The sequence below is a fragment of the Diaporthe amygdali genome, assembly GCF_026229845.1.
Source record: "Diaporthe amygdali strain CAA958 chromosome Unknown NODE_48_length_299215_cov_64_995801, whole genome shotgun sequence".
In the NCBI taxonomy this organism is placed as follows: domain Eukaryota; kingdom Fungi; phylum Ascomycota; class Sordariomycetes; order Diaporthales; family Diaporthaceae; genus Diaporthe; species Diaporthe amygdali.
The window spans coordinates 54,959-70,227 of NW_026517068.1; the positions used below are offsets into that span (position 1 = coordinate 54,959).

General features: G+C 54.9%; 5 protein-coding genes across 5 annotated transcripts; 1 reads left to right on the top strand and 4 right to left on the bottom strand.

Moving 5' to 3' along the window:
* Window positions 1-233: 233 nt before the first annotated feature.
* J7T55_015748 (pre-mrna splicing factor atp-dependent rna helicase prp43) lies at window positions 234-2,668 on the bottom strand (the record flags this gene model as incomplete). The annotated part of the gene is made up of 3 exons (XM_053134756.1): window positions 234-398; window positions 478-1,427; window positions 1,480-2,668. The coding sequence occupies 3 exons, from the start codon at window positions 2,666-2,668 to the stop codon at window positions 234-236; spliced, it is 2,304 nt and encodes a 767-aa protein (XP_052987446.1).
* Window positions 2,669-3,441: 773 nt separating this feature from the next.
* On the top strand, window positions 3,442-6,026 carry J7T55_015749 (uncharacterized protein; the record flags this gene model as incomplete). Its single annotated transcript, XM_053134757.1, has 4 exons — window positions 3,442-3,579; window positions 3,631-4,240; window positions 4,313-5,757; window positions 5,844-6,026. 4 exons carry the CDS (start codon window positions 3,442-3,444, stop codon window positions 6,024-6,026), a joined length of 2,376 nt encoding a protein of 791 aa, XP_052987447.1.
* A 419-nt stretch (window positions 6,027-6,445) lies between these two features.
* Window positions 6,446-6,951, bottom strand: J7T55_015750 (small nuclear ribonucleoprotein f; the record flags this gene model as incomplete). Its single annotated transcript, XM_053134758.1, has 4 exons — window positions 6,446-6,611; window positions 6,699-6,758; window positions 6,844-6,881; window positions 6,946-6,951. The coding sequence occupies 4 exons, from the start codon at window positions 6,949-6,951 to the stop codon at window positions 6,446-6,448; spliced, it is 270 nt and encodes an 89-aa protein (XP_052987448.1).
* Window positions 6,952-7,966: 1,015 nt separating this feature from the next.
* Window positions 7,967-9,139, bottom strand: J7T55_015751 (uncharacterized protein; the record flags this gene model as incomplete). Its single annotated transcript, XM_053134759.1, has 2 exons — window positions 7,967-8,711; window positions 8,802-9,139. The coding sequence occupies 2 exons, from the start codon at window positions 9,137-9,139 to the stop codon at window positions 7,967-7,969; spliced, it is 1,083 nt and encodes a 360-aa protein (XP_052987449.1).
* A 3,329-nt stretch (window positions 9,140-12,468) lies between these two features.
* J7T55_015752 (uncharacterized protein) lies at window positions 12,469-13,967 on the bottom strand (the record flags this gene model as incomplete). The annotated part of the gene is made up of 2 exons (XM_053134760.1): window positions 12,469-12,525; window positions 12,576-13,967. The coding sequence occupies 2 exons, from the start codon at window positions 13,965-13,967 to the stop codon at window positions 12,469-12,471; spliced, it is 1,449 nt and encodes a 482-aa protein (XP_052987450.1).
* Between the last annotated feature and the right edge of the window lie 1,302 nt (window positions 13,968-15,269).

Sequence of the window (15,269 nt, forward strand, 5' to 3'; positions counted from 1 at the left end):
TTTGCGGTCTTCCTTCAGAACTCCTGAAAAAACATCGGACCAGAAATCAAACACGCCTGAGCCTGTAGGTGTAGCCCGTCCATGCCCCTCCGACCGTTTCACCGTGGAGTGAGAAACAGTGTGCTTTAATCTATCATGATAAACCAGCCAGTCTACAAATCCAGTAATTACCACCGCCCGCTCCGCACTCATCACCTGTGACTGCGGCGCTGCCTAGTCGGATGGGGTCCCGTCTAGGCCCTCCCTCCCTTCATGGCCTGCTTCCGGCGGATCCTCTCCGTCACCCTCTGCAAGGCCGTCTTGACCTCGCCCTTGTCAAACGTGTCTAGGTCGTAATAGACTGGTGCGATCTCGAGAAGCCACTCTGGGCGGACACCAGTGACAGTACGGATGTATTGCTAGGATAGAGTCAGCATATTATTCGATCATCTCGAAAGAATCAGGACAAAGTCAGAAGTGTAAAGAAGATAGACATACCTTGCTCGTTAGGACGAATTCGTGGTAAATGACCCATTCGTAGTCTGCCTTTATCACGCTGGAGGGGTGAATCAAGACGGGCTGGTTGTCCTTGATCGTGGTGTAGCTCTTGCTCGTGTCCTTCATGGCCACCTGCATGAAGAATCCAGCCACAAGGGCCCGTCGGATGTTGTTGTAGTAGTTCTTGTCGTTAAAGTCCGTAGATACTAGCTCGATATTGTGCGTCTCCATAATCCGCTTGAGCTGGGCGCGGACGTTATCGGCCGAACTCAAGTGACGTATGCTGCAGAAGTGCTCGTGACACCAGACCTTCATGTCGGTGCCCTTATTCATCTCGCCCTTGAAAGCGTGGTAAAGGTTGAGCAGTGTGAGATGATCGCCATCTGGGTGAGCAAACTGGGCCTTCATCTCGTCGGCGCGTTTACGTGCTGTGTTGGGGCGGACCCACGGTGATGGCACAGAAAGCAGGGAGACAATCGACAGGACTTCGTTGCTGGCGTAAAACTCAGGGCTGCTGATAAGCATGACGGCCAGCTGGGGGTCGAGGGGGAACTCGGACGCAAGGCTGCCCAGCGGGGTGAGCTCGCCCTCGTCGTCCAGGCAGGCCAAAAAGTTCAACTCCTCAAGAGCACGCATCATCGTCTCGGGGGCTGGCGGGTCCAGGAGATCGAAGTGAACCAGATCTTGGACCCCGAGCCTTTTGAGCTGCAGGATTGTGTTCGACAAGTTTGACCGCAGGATCTCGGGGTAGGTCTGTTCTATAAGTTCCTTCTTAAATGCCGGTTCCGTGTACAGCCTGAAGCACTTTCCTGGTCGCGTACGACCCGCACGACCAGCTCTTTGTTGTGCAGATGCCTTGCTGATGGGGCTGACGAGCAGCGACTCGACACGGATTCGGGGGTTGTAAATTTTTTGCTTGCTAAAGCCTGGATCGACGACATACACAATTCCTGGGGGACGTGTTAGCATAGGTCATCAGAACAAAGGTCCAGCCAGACGTACCATCGATTGTAAGCGACGTTTCTGCAATATTTGTGGCCACAATGCATTTTCTTCCGGTACGTCCACCTGGCTTGATAGGGCCGGGAGCCTTGTCGAAGATGCGCTGCTGCTGGTGTGGTGGCAGAGTACCATAAAGAGGGTAGATTGACATCTGGCCAACGTCCGACTCCCGGAGCATCTCGTCAACCTCGAGGCGGATTCTCCTGCAAGCATCTTCAATTTCCTCTTCTCCGGTCAGGAACAGCAGGATGTCACCCTCGTCCTCTGTCGCATGAATCTGGAGCACCGTCCTGATGGACGCCTCAATATAGTCCCTCTCCGCCTCTGGGGTGTAGAACAGCTGCACAGGGTGTGTTCGTCCGGGGACGGCCAGCAGCGGCGCATCGAAATAGTACTTCTGGAATTTTTGCGCGTCGAGAGTGGCGGACATGATGATGATCTTGAGGTCCTTGCGGCGCTGAGATATCTCCTTGAGCAGGGCCATGAGGATATCGGTGGCGAGGGTACGCTCGTGAGCCTCATCGATGATTATGCAGGCGTACCGAGACATATCGTTGTCGTGCATACACTCTCGCAGCAGCTGACCGTCGGTCATGTACTTGAGCATCGTCTTTTCGGAGGTGCAGTTGTCGAAACGGACGCTGTAACCGACCTCGTTGCCGAGGGTGACGTCGAGCTCGTCGGCGACACGCTGGGCGACGCTGGTGGCGGCGACTCGCCGAGGCTGAGTACAGGCGATCAGCTTGCCGCTGAACTGGGGGAGCTCGTCGTAGAGGACGTATTGCGGGATCTGGGTGGTCTTTCCGGAACCTGTTTCTCCGACAAAGACCATGATCTGAGTGTTGTGATAGATGTCGAGGAACTCCTGGCGGTGCTTGTGCACAGGCAGGTTCCTCCTCCCGTCGAGGATCCTGAAGTACTTCTGGCTGTGCGGCTCGCCCGTCCACGGGTTGTCGTCGGCATCCTCGAGCGAGGAGATCTGCTTCTCGGTGGTCGCATGGCGCTTGATGCCGTCGAAGGCAGGCCACGCAGACGACTTAACGGAGCCGTTCTGGTCGCCGTACTGATGAGCGAGGTAGGGGTTGTATCCGTCCATGGCGCCGCCCTGCCTTGCCCGCTTTGGGGAGCCAGGAGTGTCGGTGTCGGCGTCGGCGCTGGGCCTCTTAGTGCCCTTGAGCTTGTCAGCCATGACTTACGAGGGAAGTCTTGCGAGAGGTTCGAGAAACAAACGTGGTGATGACCTCGTCGCCGTGCCTTGCAGAAGAGGCTTTGCGAAACAGCACGCTGAAGGTGGGTGTTCAGGATCACTGACCAGTAAATTTTCCTGGGATACCATGGGGTTCATCCAATCGGCAGGCAAGCCGATCGCATTTCTGCCTGCCGAGTCGGAACCGATATTTTGGGAGCGCCGTTGCTGCAGTAGCAGCAGTAGCAGTTACAATTTGCATGGACCCTGCGAATATTTCGCACCAAATCTGTTGTGCCGCCGTCCAAGGACTGACTCCAATGGGACATTGTGACGGCGACAAATTGTGATATCATGTGTGAATCAGTGTCTCACCGTAAATACAGCTTCTGAGGATCTGTCTAGGCAAGGACTAAATCGTATAGGAGACTAGTCATAGGGTACAAATTCCTGCTACGCCCAAAAGACAGCATATAGCACTGCACGGCTCGTTCATCGTAGTCTCAAGAACACCAAATGCATCTCATGCCCATCTAGAATTCTGGGCCATGTGCCACCCTCAAGAAACATGTCTCTTGACCTGGCTTGTATTGCGTATTGTGGCATCTGGTGATTTGATGTGAGCCTCCCAGACTGGAACTGTACGCCCCTCTCCCCTCATCTTTTAGGCGTCCAAGTCCCCCATCCCAGTAATTTTCCAACAGGAGTTTCTTTGCCCTCTCACACCTTTCTGCATCTTCAACCTCGAGCAACCCTACGCGGAGTGTGCATTCAAGATGCCTTCCAGCGGGTCCTTGAACCCTGAGTCGGAGGCTTTTCCTCAGATTCGTCCAACATTTTGGATCGGCCAGCATGATTCCTCCAGGGTTGAGGCTCTTACTGATGGCCAGTACTCCCAGGTCCTTAACGCTGGCGTAAGTTTCTTATCCCAGGCTTGGGAGCAGCACAGCTAACCACCTTCTCAGTTCGGGTTCGCTACGGCGCCAATCACAAACGAGCACTTTCACCAACGGGTCAAGGAGCTGTACAAAGCCTATCTGAGCGACCTTGAAGCCTCGAGTTTGTCGGCTGCCGAGAAGGCCAACCCGTCTCTGCCGGGCCCCACTGTGCCTACTCTCACCAACAAGGACACAAGCCTCGTCCCCAGCTCATATGTGCTCAATGTGCTGGCATACTCGAGCCCATGGATCGATCTGTGCTCGACGGACCCGATCATCGCCAGCATCTCCCGCCAGGCGCTGAACCTGGAGGTGGCCTATGCCAACTTTTGTGGAGTTCGCAGTGTTGTGATCCCTGGCCCAAGGCAGGATGGGGACGGGAAGGCCATTGCTCAGTATGTGAGGGCGGTGCAGGAGGCGTTCGAGGTGGCAACTAGGGTGAACATCATCGTTCATATACCCATGTACCGAGAGCCTGGGCTGGAGGAGAATGCCAAGTTACTATCTGAGGAGCTTCAGGAGCCCAAGAATGTGCAAAAGGCAGGTGCACAGGATGAGGAGGTTGATCTATTTGGGGCTTGGGATACGTGGCATACCATTCGTTCGGTTTGCCAGTACTCGACCAGGCTCTTTGTTGGTAAGGTCTTCCAGACATGCTATTTGTTCTCGATCCTGCAATGCTGGTCCACAGCTAACAAACCTACTCTAGCACTAAGGATCCCACGCCGTCTCCCAGAGAAGGAGCTTCAAACTCGATGGTTTGCCGAGCCCCTTCACTACGTGACCCTCGGACCGAACACCTTCCAGGCAAACAAGACTGGCAACCCATCCCTCACGCGCTACCACCAGGAGATGATCTTTAGCTACATGCGCCTTAAGAATGCCCCTTGGTTCATCCTCTACGACGTTGGCCCCTCAGTGGCCGAGCTCAATGCAGCAGCCGAAGCTACCGAGGCCATCCAGGTCGAATTCCCCACCATCGGCGAGGCAGCACACAGCGAGGCCCTGGCCAAGAGCCTCCCTGGCATGAACGCCCACGTCCTGTACATGAGCCACCTGGAGCGCCAGCAGGAGCCGCTCGGCCTGCTCGAGACGGACACGCTGACGAGCTTCCAGGACTGGCTGCAGAGCCCCCTGCAGCCGCTGTCTGACAACCTCGAGTCCGCCACGTATGAGATGTTCGAGGGCGATCCCGTCAAGTACAACCTGTACGAGGAGGCTATGTTCCAGGCCATGAGCGAGTGGAAGAAGCTCGGCAAGCCGACTTCTTCCCTCAAGGGTGACAACGCCGAACTGGTGGTCACCGTCGCTGGAGCCGGCCGCGGCCCGCTGGTGACGCGGGCGTTGAGAGCCAGCGAGCGCAGCGGGATGCCCATCCAGATGTGGGCGGTGGAGAAGAACCAGAACGCCTACGTGTACCTCCTGCGGCAAAACGAGACGGTATGGGGTGGGCGGGTGACGGTGGTCAAGACGGACATGCGCGACTGGACGGGCCCCCGGCCGCAGGGCTACACGGGCAGCGCGCCGCCCAAGGTGGACATCCTGGTGACAGAGCTGCTGGGTTCGTTCGGCGACAACGAGCTGTCGCCCGAGTGCCTCGACGGGATCCAGAAGCACATCTCGCGGCCGCACGGCATCTCGATTCCCGAGTCGTACACAGCGTGGCTTTCGCCCATCGCGACGCCCAAGATCCACGCGCACCTCCGGACCATCGCCCCGACCGACGACAACGCCTTCGAGACGCCCTGGGTTGTGCGGCTGTACCAGCTCGACTTCATCACGCAAAAGGTGCCCGGGAAGCCGCGGTTCCAGCAGGCCTGGGAGTTTGTTCACCCCGTCGCGGGCTCGCTCATCGAGAAGTGGGAGGCCGAAAACGGCCCCGTGTCGCACGCGCCGAGGCTGCGCACCGCGGGCGGCGGCGCGATGAACAACTCGGGCGGCACCAACGAGCACAACGCCCGGCACACGCACCTGACCTTCTACTGCCGCCCGCGCGGCGTCTGCCACGGCCTGGCGGGCTACTTTGAGAGCACGCTCTACCGGCCGCAGACTGGCGAGGGCAAGGAGCTGGTGGAGCTGAGCATCCTGCCGGACCAGATCGACAAGAAGAGCAGGGACATGGTCTCCTGGTTCCCTATTTTCTTCCCTCTCAAGGTGAGTGCACTCTACGATATAGCCTGCAAGGGTCAATTCACAATTTCACAGTTTCAGTCAAGTGCTAACATGGTCATCCGGAACAGCAACCCCTCTACTTCCCCCAGGACTCAGACCTCGAGGTCAGCATGTGGCGCCAGACTGACGACACAAAAGTCTGGTATGAGTGGATCGTCGAGGCGTATGTCTGGGTCGGCCCAAAGACGAGGGTCAAGGTCGCGTCCTCAGAGCTGCATAGCAGCCGCAAGGTGGCATGCCTGATGCAGTAGGGTGCATGGCACGCGCAATGCCGGACTTTCTGGTGCGAAGGGAAGCTTGCACTGCTGCTTCTGCTGCTGATTGGGATTCTGGCTAAGCTGGAGGCATTCTTCTGGGCAAGCATTTTGTGTGATTTTGCCGTACCTAGTCATATGCATAGCAACCCCATTGCGATTCGTTCCCAACGAAGTAGGAGCTCCTTTTCCATGGCCATGACAGCCCTTCTTTTTCCAAACGCCGCTGTGCCTGTTGTGGCCCTGCTCCCTCTTTCCCTGCTTGCTTGCTTCCAGCCCTGTCTGCCTCGTAGAGCATTTGGGTTGGCATCGGGGGATCGTCAGTGTCGCTCTGGATTATCCTCAGGTGCCCTTCTGAGCGCTGGTATCACTCCGTCCTTCCTTAATTTTCCAGTAGCCCATTATTATCCCCTCCATCAGCCGTCCATCTTGACGTCCCCGTTCTCGCCCTCGCCCACGGCCCGGATCCAGAGCACGTTGTTGCAGCGGATGAGGACCTGGCCAAGCGACCCGGAGAAGTTGTTCTTGATATACTCCTCTGCGTTGGCGAGCTGGATGTTCATGTAGCTGTCGATGGAGACCCTATTGGAAGGAGAGCTGGTCAGCATTGCATATTCCCCATGCGCGAGTGGACGTGTAAATGCGTGATGGAGGTCGGTGTTGTCTCACAGTCTGCCCTTGTACTCAGTCTCTCCCCACTTGAGACGCACCCAGATCTCCTTGTTCACCCTATCAAACATCTGTCAGCCTCTCCGTTCTGTTTCATGTGGTCGCGCGGGCCGGGCGGCGCGTTGGAGCTTGGGCAAGCACGTACAGGTCCTGGAGGAAGGGTCGGGGGTTCACTGGCATGAACTGCGATAATGATGTCAGTTGGTCTGTCTATTTCAATATCAAAATGGGAAGTGGGCCGACTCACACTCATGATGGGCAGGCTGCTGGTGCGTTGGGGAGGAGGTGCAGCAAAATGTCGTCGGCGTGTGAGCTCTGTTCGCGGATTCTGCCAGTTGCTGGTTTGTCGCACGCGACGGGGCAGGCAAGGAGCTGCATGGGCTAGGCAAGCTGGAAGGCAGGCACGGTCGGGACAAAATAGAGCGCACTCGTATTATGTCACACCCTCCCAAAACTACACTCTCTTCATCAGCACCCACTAACCGAACGACCTTCTTTCTTTATGAACGATTTTTTTGAAAAGCCAAAACTCTCACTGGTAAGTCATTAAATGACAAAGAATTGATCGTTATATTTTAAATGACTGTAGGACCTTTGTAGTCGAGGTTTATTTGGCTTGGGTTATGGAGGGAAGTTTGTGAGTGCGCTCTTTTTTGTCCCGACCGTGGCAGGGCAGGGCAGGGCAGGTGGGTGCTGAATTTTGGGGCAGGGATCTGGGCGGTTTCGACGCGGCTGGCGGCTAAGTGACGGGTGCCCCTGCCTGTGCTCCTGGCTCCTGCATGCTCCAAGCTGTTTCTGCCGGCACGCACCCGTCTGCACTGCCCGCCACCTCCCGCGCGCTGGCTGCCACAGCAGAGTGCCAGACTGCTGTGACCGCCTGGAGCTCAGATAGTCACTGTCGCATCGCCTCTCTGTCTCGATCGCCCGTCCCGAGACCTTTTTTGATGACTCGCAGCACTCGAAACACACCACTCTTTTGCCGAGTTACGAATTAGACTTCAGATTTATACAGTCACCCGGTTCGACCCGACATTAGCTATCCTACAGCCCTGCGGATGTCCATTATACGGGGGTTGCAGAATTCTGAACCCGCGTTTCCGATACCCAGGACCGACCCTGCACACGGCCCAAATGACACGCATGGCCGGCCCAGAACAAGCAACACGAACAACCCCTCAACCTCGCCCGTCCCGTCCCATTACTACGGGCAGTGCAGTAAGAGAGTAGTCACTACATCAGACTTCAGATCGAGTGGCCTGATCGCCTGATCATGACGTCTGGGCAAAAGCTTGACCACCCTGGGGCCACGGAGCGCCTCCCAGCCCGTCACCAGCCAGCATGGCCTCGCCCAGCACGTCGTCCTTCTCGGTCGACCACTCGCCGTCTGCCCACGGCTCCAGCCCGGGCACGTTGGGGTACTGCACCTTGAGCCCGGGCGTTGCAGGCCTGCTCGACCCTAACCACTCTGCCTGCACGACCTCCTTGCGGCTGGGGCACACCTCGCCCGCCGTGTGTCTGCACAGCGTGAAGGGGGCTCTGTCGGCGTCGTCGTCGGCGTCATCGTCGGCGTCATCGTGATCGTGACCATCCCCATCGTAGTGTCGGCCCCTTTCCCTCGCCTCCAGCCGCTGGTCCAGGCCCTCAAACCTCTCGAGGAACCCCACGGGGATGCACACCTTGAAGTTGGGCACGTGCCGCACCCGCCGTAGCGCGCCCAGGTACAGCTCCTCGACGTGCGCCTCGTTGCTGGGCATCCCCAGGGCCACGTACAGGTTGCGGATGGACGGGAACTGCGTGGCCAGCGCGTCGCACAGCGACGGCCACGCTGACCGCAGCGTCAGCGTGTCGAACTCGGGCGCATCTGTCCACCCTTGGTCGTCCCACACCAGCTTCAGCGACCGCACCAGCGCCAGGTGCGCCGGCGATACGGTGTTGATGAACTGGATGGTGGGGTGGATCCCGCGCAGCCGGAAGAAGGACGACGAGTACAGCAGGCTTGAGGCCTCGTGGTAGCTGTTGGGCAGGGCGGTGGGTGGTTAGTGGCCATGTCTTGCGGACTGTAGATCAGTGTGTAGTGTGGGCGCTGGGGCTGATATGACTAACATCTTCTTGCTCGTAAGCAGCAGTGACATGATGTTGCCGCTGCCATTGTCCTGGCTGCCCGCGGCATGGGGTCTCTCGGCCTCGTGCAGGCGGCACCTCTTCTTTGGTGGTGACCTCAGCTTGGGAAAAAGCGTTGGTACAGACCTGCCCTCCTCGTCGTCGAGGCTGAAGAAGTTGCCGTTCTCAAAGAGGATGTACTCGTAGATGTGGATCCGGATCTCCACGGGCAGCAAGTCCTGAAAGGGACAAGACCCCGTGTAATTGCCTATTTGGTCGCTCATGGCCGCTTTCGCACTGCAATCGACTTTCCGGGCGTTGCTGTATGCCTTCAGGCCCATGATAACGCAGCAGAGAAGATGTCGTGGGAGAAAGAGAGGAGCACCGGGAGAGCGCGAGATTATGGCGCAAGAGTCTGGGCGAAAATTTGAAGGATGTAGGGGACGTTGATCTTGGAGTGTAGTGGGCCGGAGGCTTCTCAAAAGGGCAAAACAGGCAACTATTCCGTGTGTCAGGCCTGCAAATGGACGACGACACACGACCAACTCTAATTGTAGCCAACTTGCAGGAAAAAGGGCCTGGGCTGGGCCACAACTCGTACTTGTATGCGCGTCAGTTTCTGCTCCCGATTCTGTCCACCCCTCCCGCATTGGGCCTTGCTGGGCTTTGCTTTGTTTTGCTTTGGTAGCTCATTAAGTGCCAAATTGTGAAAACATGCCACCAGCAGGGGGCCCCTATTTTTTCTCTTGGGATGATCACATCCAAGCCATCCCAAGATCACCAGGCAGCCTTGTCCACCACTTGGCAACCCCAACTTGCCGGGAAGGGCAATGCGACCTTGGTGGCCGTGGTGACCTCGTGCCTGCGATCCCTGGCCCTTCCAGTGGCAGTCAGTGGCAGTCAATGGGAAGAACGAGAGTCTTGGAAAATGCTTGGTATGGAATCCGATCGGGTAATGTCGCAGCGGGTGTCGGTATCTGCGCTTCCCTCTGCGCACGCACGCACGCACGTCCGCCCGCCCGCGATTGACAGGCTTAACCAAGAAAGCCTACTGCTGCACGCTGTAACCCTTTTACTACGCCTCAATTGCCCCTCGCGCCCCCCAAAGGAGACATGAGTGCTAAGCACGGCATGCTATAGCAGCACACAGGTCACACTTAATCACGCTGAGCTGCAGCCGCATCGTCGCCCAATCCGTCTCTGTGCATCGTCGTCTTGCATGTGATGGATGGCTGCGACAGCGGCAACGCACTCTGACAGCTGCATCGCTCAAGACCCCGCCTCCCGCCTCCCGCCTCCCGAGCGGCCGCCCATCGTGGTCTTCAGCCCAGGCTCCTCAACTACCAGCGTTTCGAGGACCGTGCGCTGTATGACACAGTCAGCTGCCTCTTCCTGCGCATCTTCGTCAAGTTATCCGCAAAGTGCCGCGGCCTTGGCCCCCTGCCCCAGGTCCAGGTCCGTGTCTACTTTTGTTCATGATCGCCTCTGACATGCCTTACGATCTTCCATGACGGCGTACTCTCTCACATCGGCCACGAGCAGCTCTTGCAGTCGTTGACATGTCGCCTGGATGGTCATTCTCAGATCATTTCAGAGCTGCCTCCCAATTGAGGCTGTATGTGGTGCCAATTCTCGACTATCATAGGTCGAGGAGCTACCAGTTCGCATCTACGCCTATCTGTTCCCGTGTGCCGTGGCTCCTTGCTTGAAGAAACATGAGATAACATAGGGTAAAGGTATCCTGTCGCCCAAGCCCCGGCGCAGCATCGCACCGTGCCCGACTCATTGCAGTCACCCTTATTGCTCAGCGAATAGTGAGCAACCGCTCGATTGTCCCACAGCGCGAAGCCGCCGTGAGATTGTGCCAGGCAGGACCCATCTATCTCAGGTAGAAAAGGTGTCAGCTCTCGTGGCTGTCAAGGGATAGAGCGTAGTGTACGGCCAGGAACAGGCCACGTGCTCGAGCTCAGCCCGGCATATGCTTGCCTGGGGAAGAAGGTTACCGCTCGCAGGTGTCCCAGGGGTTCACCAGGCACTCAACAGGTCCGGAGAGGGACTAAGAAAGCCTGTGCCAGCTTCCAGTCGTGAGTCCTGCAATTTTCATCACATCACACTCCATTCCGCTGGACGTTTGTCACTTTAAACTCATCCCACAATTGGTTGTGCTACTGCGGAAAAGTGATAGTGAAATTATCCGCGGAGACTTGGGGTCCCTGCGATCTGCTATTGAGTGGTTCCATTGCAAATCCGCCCCTAGGGTTGCGCACCCGTAGGATCTCGTGGGCGTCGACTTGGCGGTTGGTCTGGACGCCGGCTGGTAGGGATGGGGGTGGGTGCCCCCCTAGGCCCTCCTGGCCTAGTCGAGGCTTTGATATGAATTGAACACACAAAGTGGCCACTGAAATATCGGGCCGGATATTGAGCAACGCTAGTCTATTTCTCCAAACGTCAATCTCTTGACTCTATCATGCGGTAGCCACACACTACCAGGGACTCCTTGAAAAGACAACAGGATTGCGGATAACGAAGACGTTATAGTCCCAAACATCGTGAGGGATTCCGTGCTTGGGCGCGCGCTTGGGTGAGACAGCACTTATGGCTAAGCCTTGTGTACGCTGCCAGGGATAGTGGCTGGCACACAATGATGAAGTATAATAATCGTCTTCGCGAGTCTGGCCCGATTCTACTGAATGCCTAGGTGACCCAGCAGAATGTGTGTTGCGTATTGGGCTGCTCAGATGATATTGAAACCATAAAGTCTGTCTCCTGGTCCATAATCTTCAGCGAAAACTTGATGAGATTGTCGTCTTTTCACTGTTGGCCAGATCAATACTTGCGCATCCTGCCAACGTGCTCTTCAATTTTCTTTCTCTTTTAGAAAAGCCTCAGAGCGTCAAATAACTCCTCTTGCTGAGGGTAGTCACCGGGATAGCGAAAGGCTTAAGTTTAAAACTCCCTACCTTGTCTCATCCATTTAGATACTTTGGATCACCGTTTGAATGATCCAATGATGACATCGTCGTCAATTTCCACTGGATAGCTTTCTTAGCTTACTATATAAGCATATGGGCAGCCTGAAAGGCCACAAGCTGGAAGAGGTTGAGCACAGCGAACATAATGTTCAAAAGTGAATAGGCCATCGCCCTGTGAAGTATCTCGAAGGCAGCGATCCATGTAAAAGATGAGGTCGGGCAGCTTCATAGTTTATGATCATGCTGCTTTTGTAAATGAAGGCAGGCTCTAATTCTTACTTGACCAAGACCATTTCTCGAGTAGGCAGATGTCCTAGGTACAGAAACTCTACGCTCAGAGGTCTATGTCCATCATAGATAGTGGCAGCCTCAGTCAGAAATCCATTCGCTGCTGCGGGCCAGCTTCTTGCTGCCGAGACTGATATGCTGGCGTGGATTCCCAACGCGAGCCAAGCTTGATACCTTTTTTTTCTGCAAGAAATTGCGCTCCTTTTGGTGGCCTGATTTGGCGGCTTAAAAATTCATGAGGAATAAACTGAAAGGACACTTTCATGTTTGCATGGGCGGCAAGTCCCCAGCCGACACATCCTGTCGTCATCTCATCTCAAATGTTCTTCAATGAGGACATCTACAACCATTATGCGCCAAAGACGGAATGCAAAAGTCATTATTAATTATATACGGCAAAATCACACAGCCTACGACGACCTGCAGGCAAATGGCTTATGAGCACTACCAGAATTGGTCTCATCGATCTACAAAAGGTTAGCACGGTTGAATAAATTTGGAGGAATACAATGCTTACAATATCAACAATAGTTGAGTAAGTGCCTGCAACCAAAGTCACGGCACCAATGATGAAAGCCAGGATACTTCCCAAGCTGATCAGAATGTTCTCCTTCGAGTACCATTTGCCCTTGCAGAGCAAAGCAAACCACATCACGGCCGGCAGGTAAAACGAAAATCCAGAAACGAACAGGGCGGACGCCAGTGAAAGGAGATCCGAGAAGATGGGGATCGCCTCGGCAATTATCCACGCGATCAAGGTGAAGATAACCACGAGGACTATCCAGCTGGCCCAGCCCATAGGAGTGTTGACGTACTTCAGGTGCGAATTCTTATACATGCGGCCATGGATATATCGGAGGGCTACCGTCGAGTTAATCGAGCCAGAGATAAAAATGACCGGGAGAGCGACTCCAAATGCAATTTTCGAGATGAGCGGTCCGGCGGACAGGAGGGCCGGAGACTGCACCGATTCTCCAATAAAAGCGTAGCAGAGAGCGCCCGTAATTGTATAGATGCAGATTTGGATAAAACCAGATGCCCAAATGGACTTCATGTAATCGGTGGGTGTATGCATCTCGTCCATGAACGAAAACTGGCCAATGGCGAAACTGAATGCGAAAATGATGTTGCTGACAGCGACAAATGCTTCGGAAAATGTGACGCCTTCTTTGGGCCAGGCTGACCATCCAACACCTGACAGACCTCCCTCTGAGTGGTTTGCCTGAATGCCTGTGGCGATGACGGTAATTCCGATGGCGGCAAGAATAGACACGAAGTCGATATAACCGAGTATGGCCACCTCAGTAAACGAAGGAGGGATGGCGAGGATGAGCAGAATAATGGCTGAAACGGCGGAGAAGACTATGGAGCAGACGTTGCCGCCGTTGATGTCAACAAGGGCAATGCTTCCAGTGAGAGCATGTGAGCCGACAACCATGACCAGCTCCAAAACGAGAGCAGCTCCGAAGATCTCGTAGCCAATACGTCCGTACCGGCCGAACAGCAGCCGTCCGGCTTCTGCATAGTTGGCAATATGAGGGTAGGCCAATTTGACCTGCCCAACGAGGTAACTTGTGAAGATCGAAATCAGTCCGACAGTGATGGTCAAAAACACACCAGGGAACATTCCCAGGGTATGGAACGCTGATGGTAAGCTGAGGGCGCCTAGTGCGACGGCCTCGACAATAGTGACAATTGCAAGTCGCTTCCACCCCAGACGATGGAAGTGAGCGCTGCCCGCGGCCGCAATCTCCTTTAATTGCTGGGTGTTCATCTCGTCGCTTGTCTCTCCGAGCATGCTGTTGGCTCCCACCGGCCATGGGTTGCGCTCCTGGACCTGCTCAGCGTCAGGACCATTCTTATTCTTGCTGGGACCATGGCTGGTCGTGCGGGAGATCTCGTCCGTCATGGCGAAGGGAAATGTGTTTCCGGGAGAGGTCGCGAAGTGGCTTGGGTGAGACTGTCCACCAGAGGATCGAAACGAATGGCAAGGGAAGAAGCCAGCGAGTACTTGAGGACTCGCGGAGATAGAATCCACGACGCGTCTGACATTGCTGGCTTTTAAACGACGATCTCGAAGACGCGAGTCAGATGGATCAAGATCCACATCGTCTAAGGCGAGCTGGATTCATCCTTGACAAACTGGAGGTTTTCGTCAGTCTCGACTCCCTCGGCCGGCGTTAACCGGGTCTCCTCCACAAAATGATCTCGCCCGATAGAGCGGGTTTCCCGTCTAGCACGTGGAATGCACTTTGGGTTGATAAGATCTAATTGTTTGGTGTCATTGTGAGAAATCGATTCCATCAACTCTGGATTACGAGGGCCCTGAATGGCCGTTCTTCGGGCTGTTCGTACGGGGCTCTCTGTGGAGGGGCGAATCACCTGGTTTTGATGTCGTAAAAGGAGCCTGGGATGTGATGTTTTGAGCCGCGCCAAGGGACCCGCTTGACTAATTTTTTAGAGCCGTTTAATTATTATTAGGAAATCTCTAAGACCGGCCTTGTTTCTCAAGCCTTGCCACATGCATAGATTTATTCAAACTGAACGCTCGGATCCTTGAAGGCAAGAAATCAATACGACAAACGCCTTGCTTTGCTCGACCACAATTTTCAACGTAGGATTGGTTTGAATCCTACACTGCATAAGGAACCGCGCCTTCAATGAAATTTACTTTTCTTTGACGTAAAAATCTCCTCTTGAGAACAATGATGTACTCTCTAGGAGTTTGATGCACATCTGGCGTTGAGTCACAGCACAATGCATGGGGATCGGACATTTATCTAAGAGGGACAAGTCCTATACTTCCACCCAGGCTCTGATTCCAACACGAAGACATGCCTTCTAAGTAGTTTTAGATTCGGGAGAGTGTTTTAGTCAAGCTTTTCTTTACACACTTTTCTGTGGAGATTCTGGGTGACACGGCCCTCGACTTTGAAATTTTCAGTTGGTGACGTTACGGTTAATGGTGGTGTGATATGCTTACTAAGCCGAATCGACTTCATGTAAGTGCGAGGTAAACACAGTACTCACAAATGTTGGCGTGAGTAACATTCAAGGTTCTAACTATAGCATAGCCACTGATGTCGACAATTCTCATTTTTTGTAGCGATATATGCATACATAATTCCAATAAGTGTAACACGACAAAGAGCCTAAGACATAGACAAAGAGCGCGACAGTTGGACGTTGGAGATGTTCATGGTCGTTGTGT